The 18627-nt window shown below is 47.8% G+C and overlaps 1 protein-coding gene across 1 annotated transcript in view; it reads right to left on the reverse strand.

Annotated features, from left to right (window-relative positions):
* Window positions 1–18627, reverse strand: part of SCFD2 (sec1 family domain containing 2) — a 433063-nt gene that overhangs the window by 10349 nt on the left and 404087 nt on the right. The window contains exons 7-8 of the mRNA XM_078068601.1: window positions 12403–12537; window positions 1137–1256 (exon numbers count right to left, since the gene is read on the reverse strand). Coding sequence (XP_077924727.1) covers window positions 1137–1256; window positions 12403–12537 — 255 coding nt within the window. The remainder of the gene's footprint in view (window positions 1–1136; window positions 1257–12402; window positions 12538–18627) is intronic.

The raw sequence follows: 18627 nt of genomic DNA on the forward strand, positions 1-18627 counted from the left end.
AGAGGAGACAGAGGCCCCCTGGGCTAAAGCTGAAGATAAGCCCTCAGAGGCAAGTCTCAAATGGGGGTGGGGGGTGAGAGTCAATGGGAACATGTGTCAGACTCCCTGTCTCCTGGCAGGAAAATCTGGGGGCATGTCGTCTGGGCTCCTCGGGCCCCCAGAGGACAGAGCCCCGGCTGCCTGCAACAAAGCACTCTTTTCTGGCTTTTCTCTCTCCACTGTCTGTCTTCTCAGATTCCCGTGCTTCTTCTGCTTCTTGGGATCGTCTCCCATGTAAACCACCTGCTCTCATGTTTTGGGGAGCCCACTCAGGCAAGGACTTAAAGTCTTACTGAGTTGCCGGCTCCGCGCCGTCAGCCAGATTAGAACTTCCAGGGGCAGGGGCTCTCCTTCTCCCGAAGTCCCTCCCCTTGGGCTCCGGCTGCCTCCTGTCAGCAGCTAAACACCCCCCCCCCCACCACCACCGAGCAGGGTGCTGACCGCCCAGAAACGGCTGATACTGAGGGTGGCCACCATTTATCGAGAGCTATGGGGCAGGCACAGTGCTAGAAGTACATGCTCTCCCCTTACTGATCCAAGACTCACAGCCCCCCTAGCCCTGTTGCCTCCGGGAGAAAATGGAAGGCTTTGCTTTCCCAGATCAGCTGGCTAGTAAATGACAGAGGTAAGACTCAAGGACAGACCTATACAATCGAGAGGTGTGTGTTCTTGACCACTGGGCTGCTTCCGAGGGGATGAACGGGCACTGGCAGGAGGCGACAGGGGAGACAGATGCTACATCTGTTATTGTCTTGATGATGCGCCTTGAGTAACAACTCGTGAGTAGCTAAGAGCTGACTGGACACAAAAGAATATATGCCCTTCAGGAATCGGGACTAGGGACAATAGCAGCTTAGCCCCTGAAGCCCCGAGGCAGGCGAGGACCGTAAGGGACAGCTCTCCTCCCTGTGTCCGCAGCAGGAGGACAGCTGACCCGGGAGCAGGTGGAGGGGGAATGTGACAGGGCAGGAGTGGGTGGGAGAAGAAAGGTGGGATGGAGACGGGGAGAGGCGCTGGGAAGCCAGATGAAGGACCCTCGGTCACCCTCCCACTGGTGCCTCAGGACCCTCCTTCACCGTTCACAGAGGCCTCAGTACCTGGGTTCCTGGCTGCAGGGACGGCACAAGGTCTTTGATCATCTTGGCTTCTGAGACCGTGACCCCGCCCACCACGAAGAGGATCAGGAGAGGGTGGTCGCTGGGATGAGGCCGGCTCACCTGCAAAACAAACCACCATGGGCTCAAGTGGCTGGTATTGGGGCAGAACGCCGCGCAGCTGGGCGCCTTCTCCCTTGTCCCTCCATGGGGACCCCAGGGCTGCCGCCCCCCTAGTGCAGGTGACATATGCAACACTTAGAGACGGTGATTCATTAAGGATTGGATGTGTTAGTGGGCTGTAAACCCACTGACCAGGAAAGCCCATACCATGTCATCTTATTGTACCCCTTTGAATATTTTATTGAAGGAAAAGTTAAGGTCGTGGAGCTATTAAATAGGAAGAGAAGGCTGAGGGGCAACTTATTTATTCTCTCCTTAGCAGCCTTCAGGTCTGAGCATAAACATGCCCCTTCTTCATGACAGAGCTCTGTTAACTTCCTTCAAAGAGCTTGCCACAGCCTGTGGTTATTGGATTTGTTCCTTTGTTTGTTTCCTTATTGGCTGTCTCCTCTTCTAGAACCGGGGATCTGGTTCACCGCTGAATTCTCAGCTTACCTAGTGCCGTTTCTGGTACCTGGCAGGTGCTCAGTAAGTTTCTGTGGAATGGATAGACGGTCAGAGGGCTAGGGAGCTGGCGCTGAAGGGGTAAAAAGATGCATGAGCCCGGCACCTGCCCTGGGAGCTTATCGTCTAGCGCAGACTTCATGCCCCTTACCTTCTGCGAGCCAACCTTTGCTGGGCACCTACTCTACATGGAATGGCCCACTAGATGTCGTGGAGAATTAGCCTGATGCCTTATGATTTCACCAATAAGGCAAAGTCTTATATACCAGAATGAGAACGACTCACAGGACCCCTCAGGAAATGCAAAATGAGCCCCACACAGTGACTAACTGATGGGCACAAGAGGGAGTTTCTGAAGACAGTATGTTTTGAGCCCTACCTGGAAGCCAGAGCAGGTTTGGGGAGGAGTGGGCGGGAGAAGTGGTGTGACCCAAGTTCTAGAGGCAAATGGTTACCCACTGGGTGGAAGAGGCGGGCAGGGGGCGGGGGCAGCGGCCAGGACGGAGCAGCATCGCATCACTGCAGGAAGCATGCCCCCGGCTCCCAACATGGCCGCCTCAGCCCAAGGTGGGAGACACAGGCTTTGAATCTGCGAAGGGAGGGTCCACAAAGGCGGGGAATGTACTCACTCATTCACACTAACTCCCAAACCATCTTCCCGCGCAGACAGCCCCCAGGTCAACATCTTATTTTAAAAACACTTAAAAAGGCAACACATTCAGTGTTTCCAGTTACATAAGTTACTCTTTGGCTTCTGGAGAAGAAACACAGGATGGAAAAAAAGGAAGGAAGGGAGAGAGGGCGAGAAGGAAAGAGACAGGGAGGGAGGAAGGGAGGGAGGGGAAGGGAGAAGGGGAGAGAGAAAGAGAGAGATCTAACCTTTTCCAAAACAGGTGAATACTGGAAACTCTGACCTTCAGGAAAAGACTGACTCCTCATCCCCGCCCCCCTCCCCGAGCTTCTTGCCCTGCAGCTCTCCTTCTCCTGGATTGCATTTGTTGGCTGCTTTCTTCCAAGTCACGTAATACATACCCAGGACAATCCTGCTTGTGTCCCACTATTCCCCTGAAGTCCCCATGGCCATCATATGCAGGAGTCAATGAACACTACTTTGTCTTCGTTTAACGGGTCATTTCTGTGGCATCTGTCACAGTTGATGACACCCTGCTTGGCTACTCTAATAGCACTCTCTGTTGGTTGTTCCTTCTACCTTTTCTGATTGTTTCTTCTCAAATTTCTTCACAGGTTCCTTTTCTTGGTCTGCCCCTTTATATGTCCGTGTTACTTTGGGCTCCATCTTTGGCCCCTGGTCTTCTCACTCACTACATCACCCCTGAAGGATCTCACCTACTCATTCACCTTCAACAAGGTTTTACATCCTTCCCAAATCTATCTCCTTAGCTTGAACACCTCCACTGGGTTCCTGTGGACTTGCTCACCTGGGTGTCTCCCAGGACCCCTAAACTCAACAGGCTCCAAATCTGATGCATGATCTTGCCAAGTCTATTCCTCATGTTGACTTTCTAACAGCTTCACCATCTTCACGTGCTCCCGAGCCAGACACCTGACAGTCACCTTGGACTTCGCTCTCTTCCATTTCCCAGATCTTAATTGTACCCCCTCACATTTGTGGATCTCTCCTTGACTTCCACTGTCCCTATTCCGGTCAGGCTCTCATTTTGTCTTCCTTAGATTACTGCCACAGCCTTCTGGTTTGTCTCCCCATGCCAGTCTGGCCGTCCCCCATCCGTCCTCCTCATTCCTGCCTGAGGAAGCTTTCTAAAATGCAAACATTTATTGTTGACTCTAGTGAGCACTCTACTAAACATTTCTGTGCATTATCTCATTCAATCCTCAAAATAGCTTTTGGGGGCAAATACAATCATGGCTGCATTTTACAGGTGGAGAATTTTAAGCTTATACCCAGTAACTCAATTGTGGCACAAGGGGCCATGCTCTGAAACACCCCTCAGCTCCATTGGTGCTTGCTCTCTCCATGAGTCTTTGAGGATGAAGTGCGAACTCCTTCATTCAGCATACAGGGCTCTTTCAGTGTGGCTTTGCTTCATGTCTCTATTTCCATCTTCCATGCACAGTGTTTGTTTGCTGGAGCCCTTCACAAGAATTTGAGCCATGCCTGACTGCGTGGTATTTGGGGTTTTTTGAACATTTTGGTAAACATATGACGCTTGATTGAACATTTGCACTGAAAATTGCATTTATCACAGTGTTTGGTTTGATTTACTTCCACAAAGTAAACAAAGCCATCAAAACACAGAGAGCTGGCATCCTGGAGTCCCTCTCGCGCCCCACTCTTGTCACAACCTCACCAAGGGTAACTCCCACCTGGACTTCTGATACTCGACATCGTACTTTGCTTTTTCCACTTCTCTCTAAGTCCTGGAGATTCTCCACGCTAGTAGGAAAGATCTGTGGCCCACAGGCATTGGTTGGGACCACACCGGCGTGCTTTGGCTTCTGTCCGTGCCCTGGCTCTACAGTTATTCAATAGTTAAGGACCCGCTCCTTCTCTTCTTTACCTCCTTCCCTCTTATTCTCTTTAAAGAGTATCCTCTCCTCTGAAAAATTGTCTCTCCCTGTCTCTCGACTCCTGCCCCGTGACCCAAATCTGACCACACCTCTGCCGTGGCCTTGTCAAATTGGACTGCTGCTTATCTCCTCTCCTAGAGTGCGAGCTACCGGAGGGGAAGGATGGATCATATTTATCTTGGCATTTTGGCATTTTGGGCTTTGAGCACAGACCTTGCTCATGGTAAACTTTCCACACATGTTGCATGAATAAAATAAATGGACAGATGAATGACGAAGACCCACAGGCTAAATGGAGATGCTCTTCTTTTCTTAAGAGATCTTTTAGAAACTCTTTGCTTCAAGTGTGATTTTTCCTGGCTGAGGAGCTAACCTGAAGTTCCTTCCAACCCTGCAAATAACTGTTTCTCACTTGATCCTGGAACAGAAATACAACTGGCTCCAGAACTTCAAGTGGGACAGTATGTTCCCAAAGACATATGCTTTCCATAAGAGAGTCTGGGCTCTGAAGTACACTGCTGCGAGAATCTTGGAAGGATGTATCGAAAGATGAAAAGGAGACAAAGAACAGTAACAACAAAGAACAATACCCTGGGGCCAAGGAGTTGAGGTAATGTTGGGTTTGGTACACATAAAAGGGTCCCATTAATGCACGTTGCTGTTTGCTAGTTTGGTTTCTGTTTAGATTTATGTTTTGATACCAGACTTTCCTTCTAGAACATGTCCAGTGGGCAGGCTATTGGGAGGTGGAGTCTTTGAAAGTCTTTTCCATCAGAATAACACATTCCTTATAATCAGCCCCACACTGCTGCATCCCGGGTGTCTGTGAGTTCCCGGTGTGAGGCACGTGGAGGATGAAAGATGTAAGCATCCTGACTGCCATTGCAAATGCCCAGATTAATAAAGCGAGTCAGACTCACTGCTCTTTCACTTTCCGAGCCTTCGCTGGCTGTGATTTCAGACATGGGTTCTGGTTAGAGAAGCCAGTTTCTCTCCACCATCCATCTACTGGAGCCTTCGAGGCATAGGCTGTGGGAACCTTCTCTGCAGCTGTGGGTCCCGAGAGCTCTTTGATGTCCTGATTGGTTTCGATGAGTGGGGTTTCCTCTGCTTCCAGTTTCTCTGGCACGCTCCAGGAGTCCTGGGAATCCTGCTGCCGATTCTCCTCCACTTGGTTTCTCTGAATGTGTGACTCCACTCTCCCAAGCCCAGGCAAGGGTCAGGCCCCCATTCTCCAACAACGGCAGAGCCTCGGAGAAGGGAGAGAGTGCAACAGGAATTTTGGCCTCAAAGGGCACTCGGCCCTGAGAACAGCGGTGCCGACTCTGAAGATGGTCTGGCAATGGCTTTTCTCCCCACAGAGATTAGTAAGAGCACTGCCACTGCCACCCATCACTGCATGTCGAGCATGGTGCTTTTTACTCAATTACTTGTCCGTTCAACAAATATTTAGTGAGCAACTACTACAGGGCCTGATGCGGCTCTAGGCTTCAGGGATGTCAAGAATGCAGCAGTGAATGGATCAGACCAGACTCCCTGCTGGTGTAGAGTTTCTCTTTCAGTCAGGGAGGATGACAAAGTATGTAAGCAAACGTATGTAAGGATGGAAGGTGGGAAGTGCTCTGGAGGAAAAGAAAGCAGGGGGTGGGGCGAGCAGGACACGATGTGACACGGAGAATCTGTGAAGTGGGTAGAAGCTCTGTTTTATAGCTAGAGACAGGGAGGCTTGGAGGGCTGAGTAACTTGTCCCCAGTCTCCCAGTCAGTGAGCTGGAGGGTGGAGACTGAAATCCAAGTCTATCTCACTGCAGAGCTAGACGCTTTCCACACCTCCCCATTTATGAACAGATTCTTCAAACTGAAAGCATTTTTGCTAGCTTTCATCTCTTAAGGCTGAGCTTCTCATTCCTTAGCAGCATCGGTCAATTAGCAGGTTCCTGGTGGAATTTCCTCACTGAATCACGTCGTGGAAGGTCTCCACTTGGGCAGCGCCACTCTGTTGTTTAGCTTGACCTCCCTGCTACAGCTGCTGTGGTGGATGGCTTCCTCTTTCTGGAAACCTCCCCCATCCCCTCCAGTTTCTCCCCTGCATCCCTGGACTCTCCTTAGAGGGCACCGCTTGCCTGACCTGCTCCATGACAGGCTGTATCCCTGACTGCTCGGGCCTCTGGCCCCTGCTCTTCTCCTAGACACCCTTCCTGGGTGACCCAGCCCCTGCCCACGGTCCATGGCTCACCTGCAGCCGTGGCCCCAGATTGCTCCCATTGGCCCAGGCTCTGCGGAGCTGCAAAGCTAACTCTCAAACACAAGTCCTCTTGCTCTCCATTCCTGTTTCTCAGTCGGAGAAAATCTTAACACCGTTCATGCAGTCACCCAACTCTAGGCCAATCACCCCAGGCGGTATCTTCTCATCTTCCACATCCAAGCAACACCCCGTCCTGTGGAATCCACCAGCACTGAGCCCCTGCCCTCACGCCCCCCGCCCTGCTTGAGCTCCGGATCACCTCATCTGCCCACCATCCCTGTGCAGCCCGATGCGGATCTGGCCACATTTCCCCCCATGCTCACTGCTGCTGGGGACACCTTTGTAACATATAAACTGGTTCTAGATTCCTAACAACCATTCAATGGCGCCTCAGTGTTTTGGTCAAAACTCACCTCTAGCCTGTCCTGACCTGGCTTTTGCTTACCCCTTGGCCTCATATTCTTCCACTCCCCAAATCCGCCATCAGCTCCAGCCACTGGGAACCATGGCATGGGTCACTCTGTTCCTCACTCCCGCGGCGCTGATGGCACTCCACTCTTCTGGAAAGCTCTCTCTGACTTCCGGCCTGACTCCCCCTTCTCTGTGCCCTCGAATCCCATCTGGCACACCACTTCTCTCTCCTCCCCACAGTCCTCCATTTTCCTGTCCATCACCTAGCAAGCTGCAGGCCACACAAGGTGAGCTGGGCCAGGGCAGGTGGGGCACCTAGTTTGTCTCTATGTCTTCCCTGCCCACAACAGTGGCGAACACACAGAAGACGCTCTCAATAATTGCTCACAGGCAGACAAAGTTTGTAGACTGCCCAAACCAAGTTTTTGTTTTTGTTTAATGATTCCAACTGTGAGAGTCCATCTCACTAGAACTGATGGATCATATTTAGCTAGTGTTAGACACAAATCAAGCCTTACCTCATAGGATGAAGCAGTTAAGAAGACGAAAATAGAAACAAAGGTGATAAATAGTGTTGCAAACAGGAATTCCAGGACGTGTGCTGAGTTAATCAAGAAACACCAAATGCTGACCTATTTTCTTCTTGTCAGAAATGCCATTAAGTATAACGGACCTACGCCAACAGTTCATCTCTCCATCTTGTTTGCTTATGTAAACAATGACGAGCTCTACGAGATGATCCACAGGCATGTCCAGCTCTTACAGTCCAAGGCTCTGACAGCAAATCTCACCTGAGGCTCATCATTTTTGCCCTTCATCCCCATGGCAGTCTTCTCCCCTTCACTGTAGGTGCATCCAACCCACACGTGAACGGTCTCCTTTATGCCTATGGTTGTGGGGTACGCTCCTGGCAGCTATGCAGCTGCAATGTGATCCTGCCCCTCAGCCATTGTTGACTGGTTCGGGAAAGCGCTGCTCACCTCAGTTGGGCCAATTCCAGATCCTTCCCTGGGAATCAAGACTTGACCGAAGACAGATGAGGCTCAGTCAAAGCTGAGCTCTTAAGAAGAACCAAGGGCTGTGGCATCACGACCCAGCCGTTCATTCAGTGCACACTTCCTGGGCACCTGCCCTGTGCTGGCTGGTGCGCTTTGCATCTTCTGCAGGCCAGAGTGAGTCCCAAAGAACTGTCTGGCTTCCTGATGGCTTTTCTAGTTCTCAGTCCCCATCCATCCTGAGGCCCACCACACTACTGCCCTGAGTTCCCCGAGATCCTCCTCGGTCTTCACCATAAATGATTCACAAGAAATGATTAAGTCGTGCACTTTGTTGGCATTGTCACTGAAAGAGTTTCAGTTCCGATCTCCTCTCACAACCAGCTTTGCAGGGCCTGTTGAGCAGCTACTCCATCTCCCCTGTGGACCCAAGGTGAGGGAGCTCTCATATCAATTCAGAGAAGGGCCCAGAGGCAAGCACTGGGTCTTCTCTGAGTCTTTTTCACAAACCTTTTAATTTTTTCCAATTAAGCATGGCCACATAGGAAATGGAACAACAGCAACAAAAACCTTCTTAAAAAACATACATAAGGGGCGCCTGGGTGGCTCAGTTGGTTAAGAGTCTGCCTTCGGCTTGGGTCATGATCCCAGGGTTCTGGAATCGAGCCCCGCATTGGGCTCCGTGCTCAGCGGGGAACCTGTTTCTCCCTCTGCCTGCCTGCCTGCCCACTTGTGATCTCTCCCTCTGTGTTAAATAAATAAATAAAATCTTAAAAAAATACATAAAAGGAGGTAAAAGGGCCTCACGCAATTTCATTAGATAAAACCCACCCTCCTCATGCCAATTCCAGCAGAGAAAACATCTTGACAAATCATGTCCTTTAGTCAAAACAAGTTGGGGGCCAAACACATGGAGTAGATATAAAGTATGTTATTTTCAGGAGACCGAAATCCAAACCACAAATTCCAGAAATGCATTTTAAAAGTGCTGCCTATTAGACACGCTAGTTTTAAATTAAATTAACGTTGAAGCGAGGGGGGTAAGGTATGTTTCGATTTATTTATTAGATCACTATCAAGCTTTCCTGTAAGGAGATCAAGGTGCTCCATGCACAAGCATCTTGGAGAAATGCTTGGTTGTTTGAAGAATGTCAGGTTCTGCCAAAGCTGTTTCTCCCCAGTTTGAGAGCCCCCCCCCAAGGCATTGCCTTTTGAAGCCCACAGCTTTATGTGGCTAACCACAAGTCTATCCTCTGCTTGAGGAGGGCACGTAGCGCACTTGACACACTGTCTCAGAACCATTCCAAGAATGGTCTTGTGGGCACACTGACTCTTCTCCCCAGCTTGTCTGCTTTACCTTCCAGGGCCTGACACAGTGAACCCGGGAGAGGAAAGTCCTGTAGTGTCTTATCACGCAGGAAGATTTTGGTTTTGTTTGTTTGTTTGTTTTTGAGATTATATTATTTAAAAAAAATTACGGCAAACAGGCAGATCTTTCATTATCAAAGCTTTTCTGGGAGCACTTATTTTGAACCCGGGTCAAGAGCACGGGAGGATTTTCTGTCCTCCAGACTGGAAGGAAAACTCTTAGAATTTGTCACACGCTGCCCCATCAGGCTGGACAGCCAAGTGCATATTCAGGCCGACTGCAGATTGTGTTTTCCAAAAGTGGCCACGACAATAACTTCTGCTCCCTTTCCAAGAAGAGAGTAAGTTCCCTCTCCTCCAACCCAGGTGGGTATGGGTGTCTGCCTGGACAAACAGAGCACGGTGGAGGGGATGCTACATGACTTCCGAGGTTTCCATCTGGCTCTCTCTTAGGACGCTTGCCCTTGAACCCAGCCACCATGCTGTGAGGAAGCTCAGGGCGATGGCAAGAACTGCGTCCCTTAGCTCATGGGCCAGGCTGGGCTACCAGCTGATGGGCAGCGTCAACCTGCTGGCATGTACGGGTGCCACCTTGACGGTGAGTTGCTCTCTGTTGAGCTCTGCTCAGAGTACAGATTCATGAACAAAATCAGTGATCAACAGTATGTTAAGTCAGTGTTTTGGGATGGCTTCTTACGCAGCAAGAGATAACCAGAACAGATGGGGATGGAAGACTTCTCTGGACAGCCTTTATAGAGGAAAGCACATGAAAGCAATGCAGGAAGGAGATGGTAACAAGTTGCAGTAGGATGCAGATAAAGTTCCGACTTTAGTAAGGGCAAACTCCAGTGGCCTTGACTTCCCTCTCACAGAGCTTTGGTTTGATGCAGAGACTCTTAGACATGCATCTTGCATCCTCTTCTCTCCACAGGCCTTAAAGCAGAATGGAAGATACTCTCTCCTGATGGCTTCCCTCCGTCTCAAAGACATAGCTCCTTGGGAAATCGCAGTTATTCCTCAAAGCCCTACTGACTGTTCTTCTCTACATTTATCCCATTTATTTTGTTCAAGTCCTGAACACATGAGCCAGAGGTAATGTTCCTCTTCACGTTCTATGGTGTGGTGGGAAGACTCAGCATGGAAGCCCAGGTAGAAACAGAATAAAACGCCTCTCCATTGGGGTGGTGGCATGGGGAGGGCTTTGTGGCCAGTCCACTGAGACTCTCCCCACCCCCTGCAGACAGATGACACCCCCTGGCAACTGAGAGCAGATGCCTGGCAGCTGGGGGCTGAGGACTGGATTCTGATAGCTGCTGGGAAAACACAAATTCTCCCTTTTTCTGAAATGCATTACTTGGAAACCTCTCTTTGAGATCACTCTCAAGGGGCCAGAGCATTTCTTCATGAGTCCTAACCCCAGGGATACGAAGGCAGAGAAACACAGTGGCCTAGGACGGCTCCACACCCGTTCTTCCTAGGCAAAATCCTTCGCAGGACAGTGATGCCTCTGATCAGTGGAAGAGCTGCGGCAAACACTCTGCAGAGCGTAAAAGGGTAACGATGTGCCGCGGTTCATGAACCAGTAAAGGAAAGCGTAAGCCGCTCGTCTCCCACAAGGGAGGCTCCGTATTGGCCTGACACTTGCACAGTCCATCAGCGTATTAAAGGCACCGTGCCCTCAGAAGCAATTTAATTTGTTGTTTTATCCAGTGTTTCCCAAACATATTTGGTCACAGGATCCTTTTGCTATGGGGACATCGTGGGACATCGCCGGACAAGAGCGAGGCGGAGAGCAGAGAGCAGGCAGGTTGGAGCCCTCACCGTGCCCCCGGCCAACGTCGGACGCGGCCGCCTGACTGGGGAAGCGCCCAGGGCCTGTCGAGCCAGCCTCACGGACCAGGGCCTGGAAGTCCAACCTTGTTACTTTAGCCTCTCCTCAGGGCGAAGTCCAAGCTCGTGAAGGAAGGAAGGGGATGCTCAAGTGGAGAAGGTTTTGGAGACCACGTCTCGTCTGGAAGTTTCTAGGCAAAGTAGCCATCGTGAAGGGCTACTGGACAACCTTGGGATTACGTGCAACTCAGGAGCCCCCACACGCTTTTAAGAAGCTGATCTGTAATACATTATTTACAAAAAAAAAAAGAAATAAAGAGGGGGAAAATCCAGGAGCCACACGGAATAACAGACAGTGCTAAGTGGAGGCAGCAGGAAGGAGACCCGGGCCGCCCCTCCAGCCCGTTTACTGCTCTGTCTCGAGTCTGACTGTCTGGCTTCTGTCCTCTGGCTGTGTGCGTGGACCAGTTTTCCTGGCATATGCATTTACTGAACTCTGAAAGGCCAGATCTGCTATGTAGATTAATTCATGATTTCAAAGACGCTTTGAAGCAGGCAAAACATTCTGTTATTTCCAAGAGTTATTACAACTGAAGTCCTGGCATAGACTGGGAGGCCAGTCTGTAATCTTGTTTAGATTCTTTTAAATTCAGAAACGTTGTAGTGAGTTAAAAATAGATCTCATTTGTGTACTTTTCCTCCTTTCATCCCCATGGCAAAGGCTGTTCAGTCATTTTGACCTCTCCTTGATATTAGCCAGAGAAAGTCTAGCACTTGGCCCCTGGGATGGGAGTCCACTAGGCTAAAACAAAAGCCATTTTCGAATGGATTTGGGGGTGATGCGAGTCATGTGACTGAGCAGAGTTATTCATTATTCTACATGAGTTCTAGAATTAAGAGCAAGAGACCATCATTAAGACCTACGAATAGTATATGGATTAAATGAAAATGTGGGCCAAGGAGGAGAAAAGTTTTCATTCACACTATCCTAGGGGGCTTGTATCCTCACATATCAATTGAAAAAAGACCATAGCGCTTAGGTCAAAAGAAGCTGGAATATCAGAAGGCTGGAAGGTCGGGCTGCTTATAACCGAAGTTAAATAAAGATTGCACCTGATTTCAGAAGAGCCAAAATACTGGATGTTATCTTATACGGTCCTCCCCAGGGTGAATGGGGTGTCAGCATTTTCCTACCCAGCACAGACATCGGTACAATCAGGATTACCTCCTCAGGGTTACTTTACCTTCATAAACATGCTGAATCCAGTTTTAAGGAGATCAGTGAGGCCTGAAGACATGTGTTCAATATCCACTGGATCTGGCCTCTCAGGATTAAATATTTCTTCCACAACCTGCTTCAACAATGGCTTATAGGATGCCTGGAAAGACAAAATATTGTGCTGTAAGTTAAAGGGTTTGTTTGGTTTGTCTGGAGAAACGATAGCTTTATCTGCACCAAAGGAAGCAAAACAAGTTTATTTTGACACTGAGCAATGGCTATGATTTTGTGTGTATGAAAAGGCAACTATAACAACATTGGTTTTTTGGGTAAATTTCACCCTAATACCCTAATGCTATTTTTTGTTCTTATCCCCTTTTAGCAGCAAATATCTCTTACTGGAGCTGTAATCCTAGTAGGACTACTTTTTAAAATCTGGGTTTAAAGTGACAATTTTTTGTATATGAAGAATACTGGAAAGCAAAGTATTGTCATTTGCGACAGACATGAAGATGTTCTCCAGTTTTCCTGAACATTCTTAGAATTATGCTTCCCTCTACTAGGAACTGGAATGTTTTCATACGATGTACTGTCACGATCCAAGCCTAAAGCAATCCCTTCTTCCTCTATAGAGCTCAACTCCAAGTAGGACTTGGCCAGAAAACAAAGCAAAGATGCCAAACAGGAATCTGACCAAGGTCAGGGCTTAGAAAAAGCAGGCCACATGGTACCATAAGAATTCCAGGAGAATGAAGTTGATGTCGATTTGTTACAGCTCCCACAGTGTGATAAACGATGCATCTATGCATGTTCAGATAATATGTGGAGGCAGCTTTTTCTGACCAGTGTACTTTCTGGCATGTTCCCCACTCCTCTTGCCTTGTTCTCCTTCCTACCAAGCTCTTCCTTGTCCTCTGCTCTTCCCTCCCCACAAGCTGACCACCTTCCTCCCAGGTCTCTGGCTGTCTCCGCTCTCCAGTCCCACAGGGCACCTGAGTTTGGAGCATGAATGCCGAGAGAAGAAGGAATGTCTCCTCTCCACACACTCTGGTGATTATTACAACCTCGGAAAAGCCAGGTTCCAACAGAGTCCTGCCCAGATGTTTTGAACTCTTTGGCTCTTGTCACTGGCCAAATCTGTGACCTGCCTGCTATTTCAATAACCTGTTGAGGCTATTGGGTGAACTGACTTCATGTCTGCCTTCATCTTGCATTCCTTACAGTCATTTTTTTAGTCTTTACTCCAACTTTCTTACTTAAAATATTTTAGAAATAAAGCAGGGTATAAACCATCAAAATAATAAACACTTATTTTTTTTTTTTTTTTTTTTTAAAGATTTTATTTATTTATTTGAGACAGAGAGAATGAGAGAGAGAGAGCACATGAGAGGGGGGAGTGTCAGAGGGAGAAGCAGGCTCCCTGCCGAGCAGGGAGACCGATGCGGGACTCGATCCAGGGACTCCAGGATCATGACCTGAGCCGAAGGCAGTCGCTTAACCAACTGAGCCACCCAGGCACCCAATAAACACTTATTTAGGGGCGCCTGGCTATCTCAGTCGGTAGAGCAAGAGTCGGTAGGCTCTTAATCTTGGGGTTGTAGGTTCGAGACCCATGTTGTGTGTAGAGATCGCTTAAAAATAAAATCTTAGAAAAACACAATTATTTAGCTAGAATGTCACGTGCATTTATCAGGGATAAAATGCAGGGAGAAAGAGCAACTGTTCAGCTGAGGGGTGCAGCCTTCGTGTTTATTAGTCCAACCGACTACTGCATACCCAGAGATCTCACAGGTAAATACGCATGGAAGGTAGAGCACTGAGCAGGAATACCATTAAGACAGAAATTAAAACAAAACAAAAACAAAAACAAAAAACAAAGCAAACACTATGATTCAACCTTCCCCATTCTAAAGCTATATTAAGACAGATTTTAAAATTTTATCATACAGGCAAAAATGGAGAGGTCTGAAAACACGCACTTTTGATGAGGCCGTGGGGAAACAGACACTCTTATATATTGCTGGTGGGCGTGCAAATTGTTGCCATCAGTGTGGAGAGCAATTGGGCAGCACCTATCACAATTACAAGTGCATTTGACCTGGCGATTCCGCCTCTAGGAATTTATCCTATAAATATGTTAACATATGCAAATGAGACCTATAAAAGGCTGCTTATTGTTTGAAATAGCAGAAGACTGGAAAAAACTCAAGTGCCCATCAGAAGGAGCAGTTTAATAAATGGGCTACAGCCACAGGAAGAAATGGCACAGAAGCCAATAGAGAAGCTCTTGTGTTGATCTGGCAAAAAGCAGGATAAAGTGTGGGTGGAAACAGCAAGGTGAGGAACAGTGTGTGTGCTGGGCTGGCATTTATGTAAAATGTGTCACCGGGGATTTGGAAGTTTGTATCTGCTGAAATGTACAAACGATCCCATTGTGATGGGATTTACAGAGGCTGCCATGAGCAGAGATCCTGGAGTGGAGAGCAGGGCAAGGGACAAGGGTGGGGGAAGACTTTTCAATATATCGCTTTTCCAAAAACAGTTAAAACACCACTACAAACAGCAAGAATGATCTTTTTTTTTTTTATTTTTACTTGTTAAAAATTAACAAATTATTTATGCACAGAAGAGACTGAAAGAAAGCACACCAGAATGTTAATTAGGGCTATCTCTAGATTCTGGGAGTAAGGGACATTATTTTTTTCTTTTTCCAAATGTTCTAAAGTTCACAGGTATACTTCTGGAATCTTAATATAATCCAATAAATATTTTCAATGTTAAAGAAAAATGAGGTCGTGGAATGGTCTCTGAATTTTGCACATCATCTCTCTGAGTAAACTGTCTCGAGAGCCCTTCTGTCATCTCAGCCTTTCTGGACATTGACTCTCAACTTAAACTTTAATGTCTTTAAACTCTTCCCCAAACAGAAATCCTTTGACCAATATTCTGCTAACTTATCAGCATTTCATCAATATTCATCGACTTCTTCCTTAGTAATAGTATCTAGTTTTTAGCAGGCACATTATCCACTGGCTAAAAGATTTGATTCTCCAGTCTCCCTTGCAGCCGGGCACAGCTGCGTAACTAAGTTCTGGACAATGAGATGGAAGCAGGAGGGTAGTGGGACTTGCAAATGCTCCTTTTTCAAAAGGGAAGGGGCTGCTCTTTCCCTTTCTCTGTTCTGCTGCTTGGAACATGGAAGTGGTGCCCAAAGCGCTGCAGCCGCGGTGGAAAACAGGGCTATTCCTTAGAGATGCTGGAGCTGAGAGCTGGAAGCAACGTTGGCCGGTGATGGCTGGTGGGGCTGCCAGAACCCTAACCCGGACAGACTAAAGCCACCTACTTGACATGCCAATACAAACCCTCCTATGTTTAAACCTTTAGCTCTTGGATCTTTGTGACTTGCAACTGAATGAAATTCTAACTGATACGAAGTGCAAAGGGAAGATAAAGAAATTGGAGTGCTGCGTGGCTCAGCCGGTTGAGCATCCAACTCTCCATCTCAGCTCAGGTCTTGATCTCAGGGTTGTCGTGAGTTCACGCCCTGTGTTGGGCTCCATGTTGGCCATGGAGCTATGTTAAGTAAGTAAGTAAATAAATAAATAAATAAATAAAGGACCATGCCTTCCTTCCAGGAGCTTACATTTATTTATTTTATTAGCCTATATGCAGTTATATAGAATAACTTGAAGCAGAACCCCAGAGAAATACACTTAGGCTGTCATGGTTAAGAGAGCGGAGAGTATGTCCCCCAGCCTACAAAAAACACAAGCCTGTTGCTCTCTGAAGAATGCACTTCCTGCAAGGAGGGAGAGTGGTGATGGTAAAAGGAGCTCAGACACAGGAAAAGTCTGTCATCCAGTTAAAATGCTAGACTAAGTACCTCCTCTGTGCAGGGAGCCGTGGGCCAGGGGTGATGGTTCTCTCCAGTGCAGTCCGGGGGCCCAGGGGAAAGAAGGAAGTGTGGAGGGACTGGGGATCTTGTCCTCTCCCCTGCTCCACTTTCAGCTAGGCTCTGGGCAACAAAGCACCCAGGACAAAATACCCACTGAGCTGGGGTTCCCCTTGGGGGTGAGCAAGATTTGGAAGGGCTAGTCCCTTAATAGCTTCATTCTTGGGATTTTGTGATCCTTGTATACCATTGGGGAAGGTTGTAAATCTTTTTTATTTTATTTTTTTAAGTATGTAGGTAACATTTATTTAGAGTGGGGAAAGAAATTACAACTTCAATTCAGAAAGTAACAGAGAACAAACACATCACGTAATCCAGAATAATAACATAAATGCTTTCATTAATTAACTGCCTGACGTAGCTCCATGATACTCATTTCTTAGGTTTCTTGGCTGCATTCTCTCTGATTATCTTTTCGTTTGACAGCAATTTAGAAAGTCATTTTCTATAGAGATGTGATAGTGATTAAGCTATTGTCTCTCAACTCCAAGCCCTGTCTTCTGTACTTAGTTCTGCGACGCTAGCCCGCAGCTCTGCAAACCACATTTGTGCTCTGCCATCTAGACCTGGCAGATTCTGCCAACAGGGGGCACTAGAGGGCTAGTGGAGGCAGGAAGCGCAAGCGAGACCGTGCTCTTCCCTGTTTATTTGCTGTTCCCACCAGCATCACCCCAGCAATGGCTCCTCACTACTGGACGCCGTGCCCTCTCTCGACTTTTAAGTCATAGGATCCAATAAATTACCTTCCTTGCTTAAGCCAGTTTGAGCTTTTTTCTTTTATTTTCTGTTTTTACTTGTAACCGGAAGCACACTAAACTACATATTTTACTGAAGAGACATCGATAGGTCTTCCCACTTAAATATATAGAAGAAGACCTCCAATTCTTTACTAAAACAGCGAAGCACAGAACGACGAAATAACATTGTCCATTTAAAGAGCACAATTTGGGAAAGACTTTCTCAGGCATAAAAGCAGCACTGGCCTCATGACTTTTTCGAAAACACATTTCTTACTTTTTCCAATTACGGTTTTTAATGATGAGAACCTTTGGCTCCTTCCTCTCAGCCACTTAGGTTGCATTGCTTTGTGTCCCAAATCATGTCACTGAAATCTGATTGGAATGCCCGGCTTCAGCAATAGCTTCTTAGATGAGAAAACTCTGACTGTCATGGAATTTTCTATTTAGCCAGAAGCCACCCACTTCTCAGCAAAGGACCACATAGACGGTGGTGATAGGGGAGGCAGATGTCTTCCCCCTAAGGCTCTGCTCAAAGTTCTCCTCATTTGTTAGGGAGGGCTGGAGGGGAGATCAGTTGTGTGGTTTGCTCCAACATTAAGAGAGTTGGGCAGAGTAATTTAATTTTCCTATTCAAACATTTTCTGTCAGTTCACCTTTGGGAGTGGGGGGGGAGGAATAAAAAACACAGACAAATTTGTTCTTTTCTTTTCTTGCTGGTCATTTATTTCTTGCTTATATCACATCCGGTGTGTGCAGACACTAGGGGTTCTCTGCCCCACACAACTGTCCAGGTACCCAGGCTCCTTCTATCGAGTGGCTCCCCCATTCCCCAGGGCACTGGAATCCCACGCGGGAGCTTCGCATCTCATCGGCGAGCATGCAGGATTTCCAGAGAGACTTTATGGGCTCAGCCTGAAAGCGATCTGTATCACTTCTACCCACTGTTCATCGGCCAGACTTAGTCACAAACCTAATTTACTCACCAGGGAATCTGGAAATTGTGGTCTAACTGTACCCAGGAGGAAAAGGAAATGGACTTCAGGAAACATATAGCTTTGTCTTTGCCACACACACACACACCATAAAGTCGGTATTGAAACATTAATATAACTGGCAAGTTGCATGTTATAGGCAAAGGATTATTAAACCCTTTCCCCCTCTTCTGCATAAGAATTTGACCTTTGGTTAACTTTCTAGCTCTGTTTCCCTGGAAACCTGATAAGAGAAGAATGTCGAACTGTAGCCAGGCAAGATGGCTTACGATAAAAATGACCCCTGCTTAGTAAATTGCATTAGACTGGAGAGAGCTCGAAATTTTTTATTTATTTGACAGAGAGAGACACAGCGAGAGAGGGAACCCAAGCAGGGGGAGTGGGAGAGGGAGAAGCAGGCCTCCTGTTGAGCAGGGAGCCCGATTCGGGACTCGATCCCAGGACTCCGGGATCATGACCAGAGCCGAAGGCAGACGCTTAACGACTGAGCCACCCAGGTGCCCCTAGAGCTCGAAATATTGGCCAGAGAGCCAGAGCTTTGGGCTTCTCTGAGCACGATGACTCTC

The sequence above is a fragment of the Halichoerus grypus genome, chromosome 3 (genome assembly GCF_964656455.1).
Source record: "Halichoerus grypus chromosome 3, mHalGry1.hap1.1, whole genome shotgun sequence".
Lineage (NCBI taxonomy): Eukaryota > Metazoa > Chordata > Mammalia > Carnivora > Phocidae > Halichoerus > Halichoerus grypus.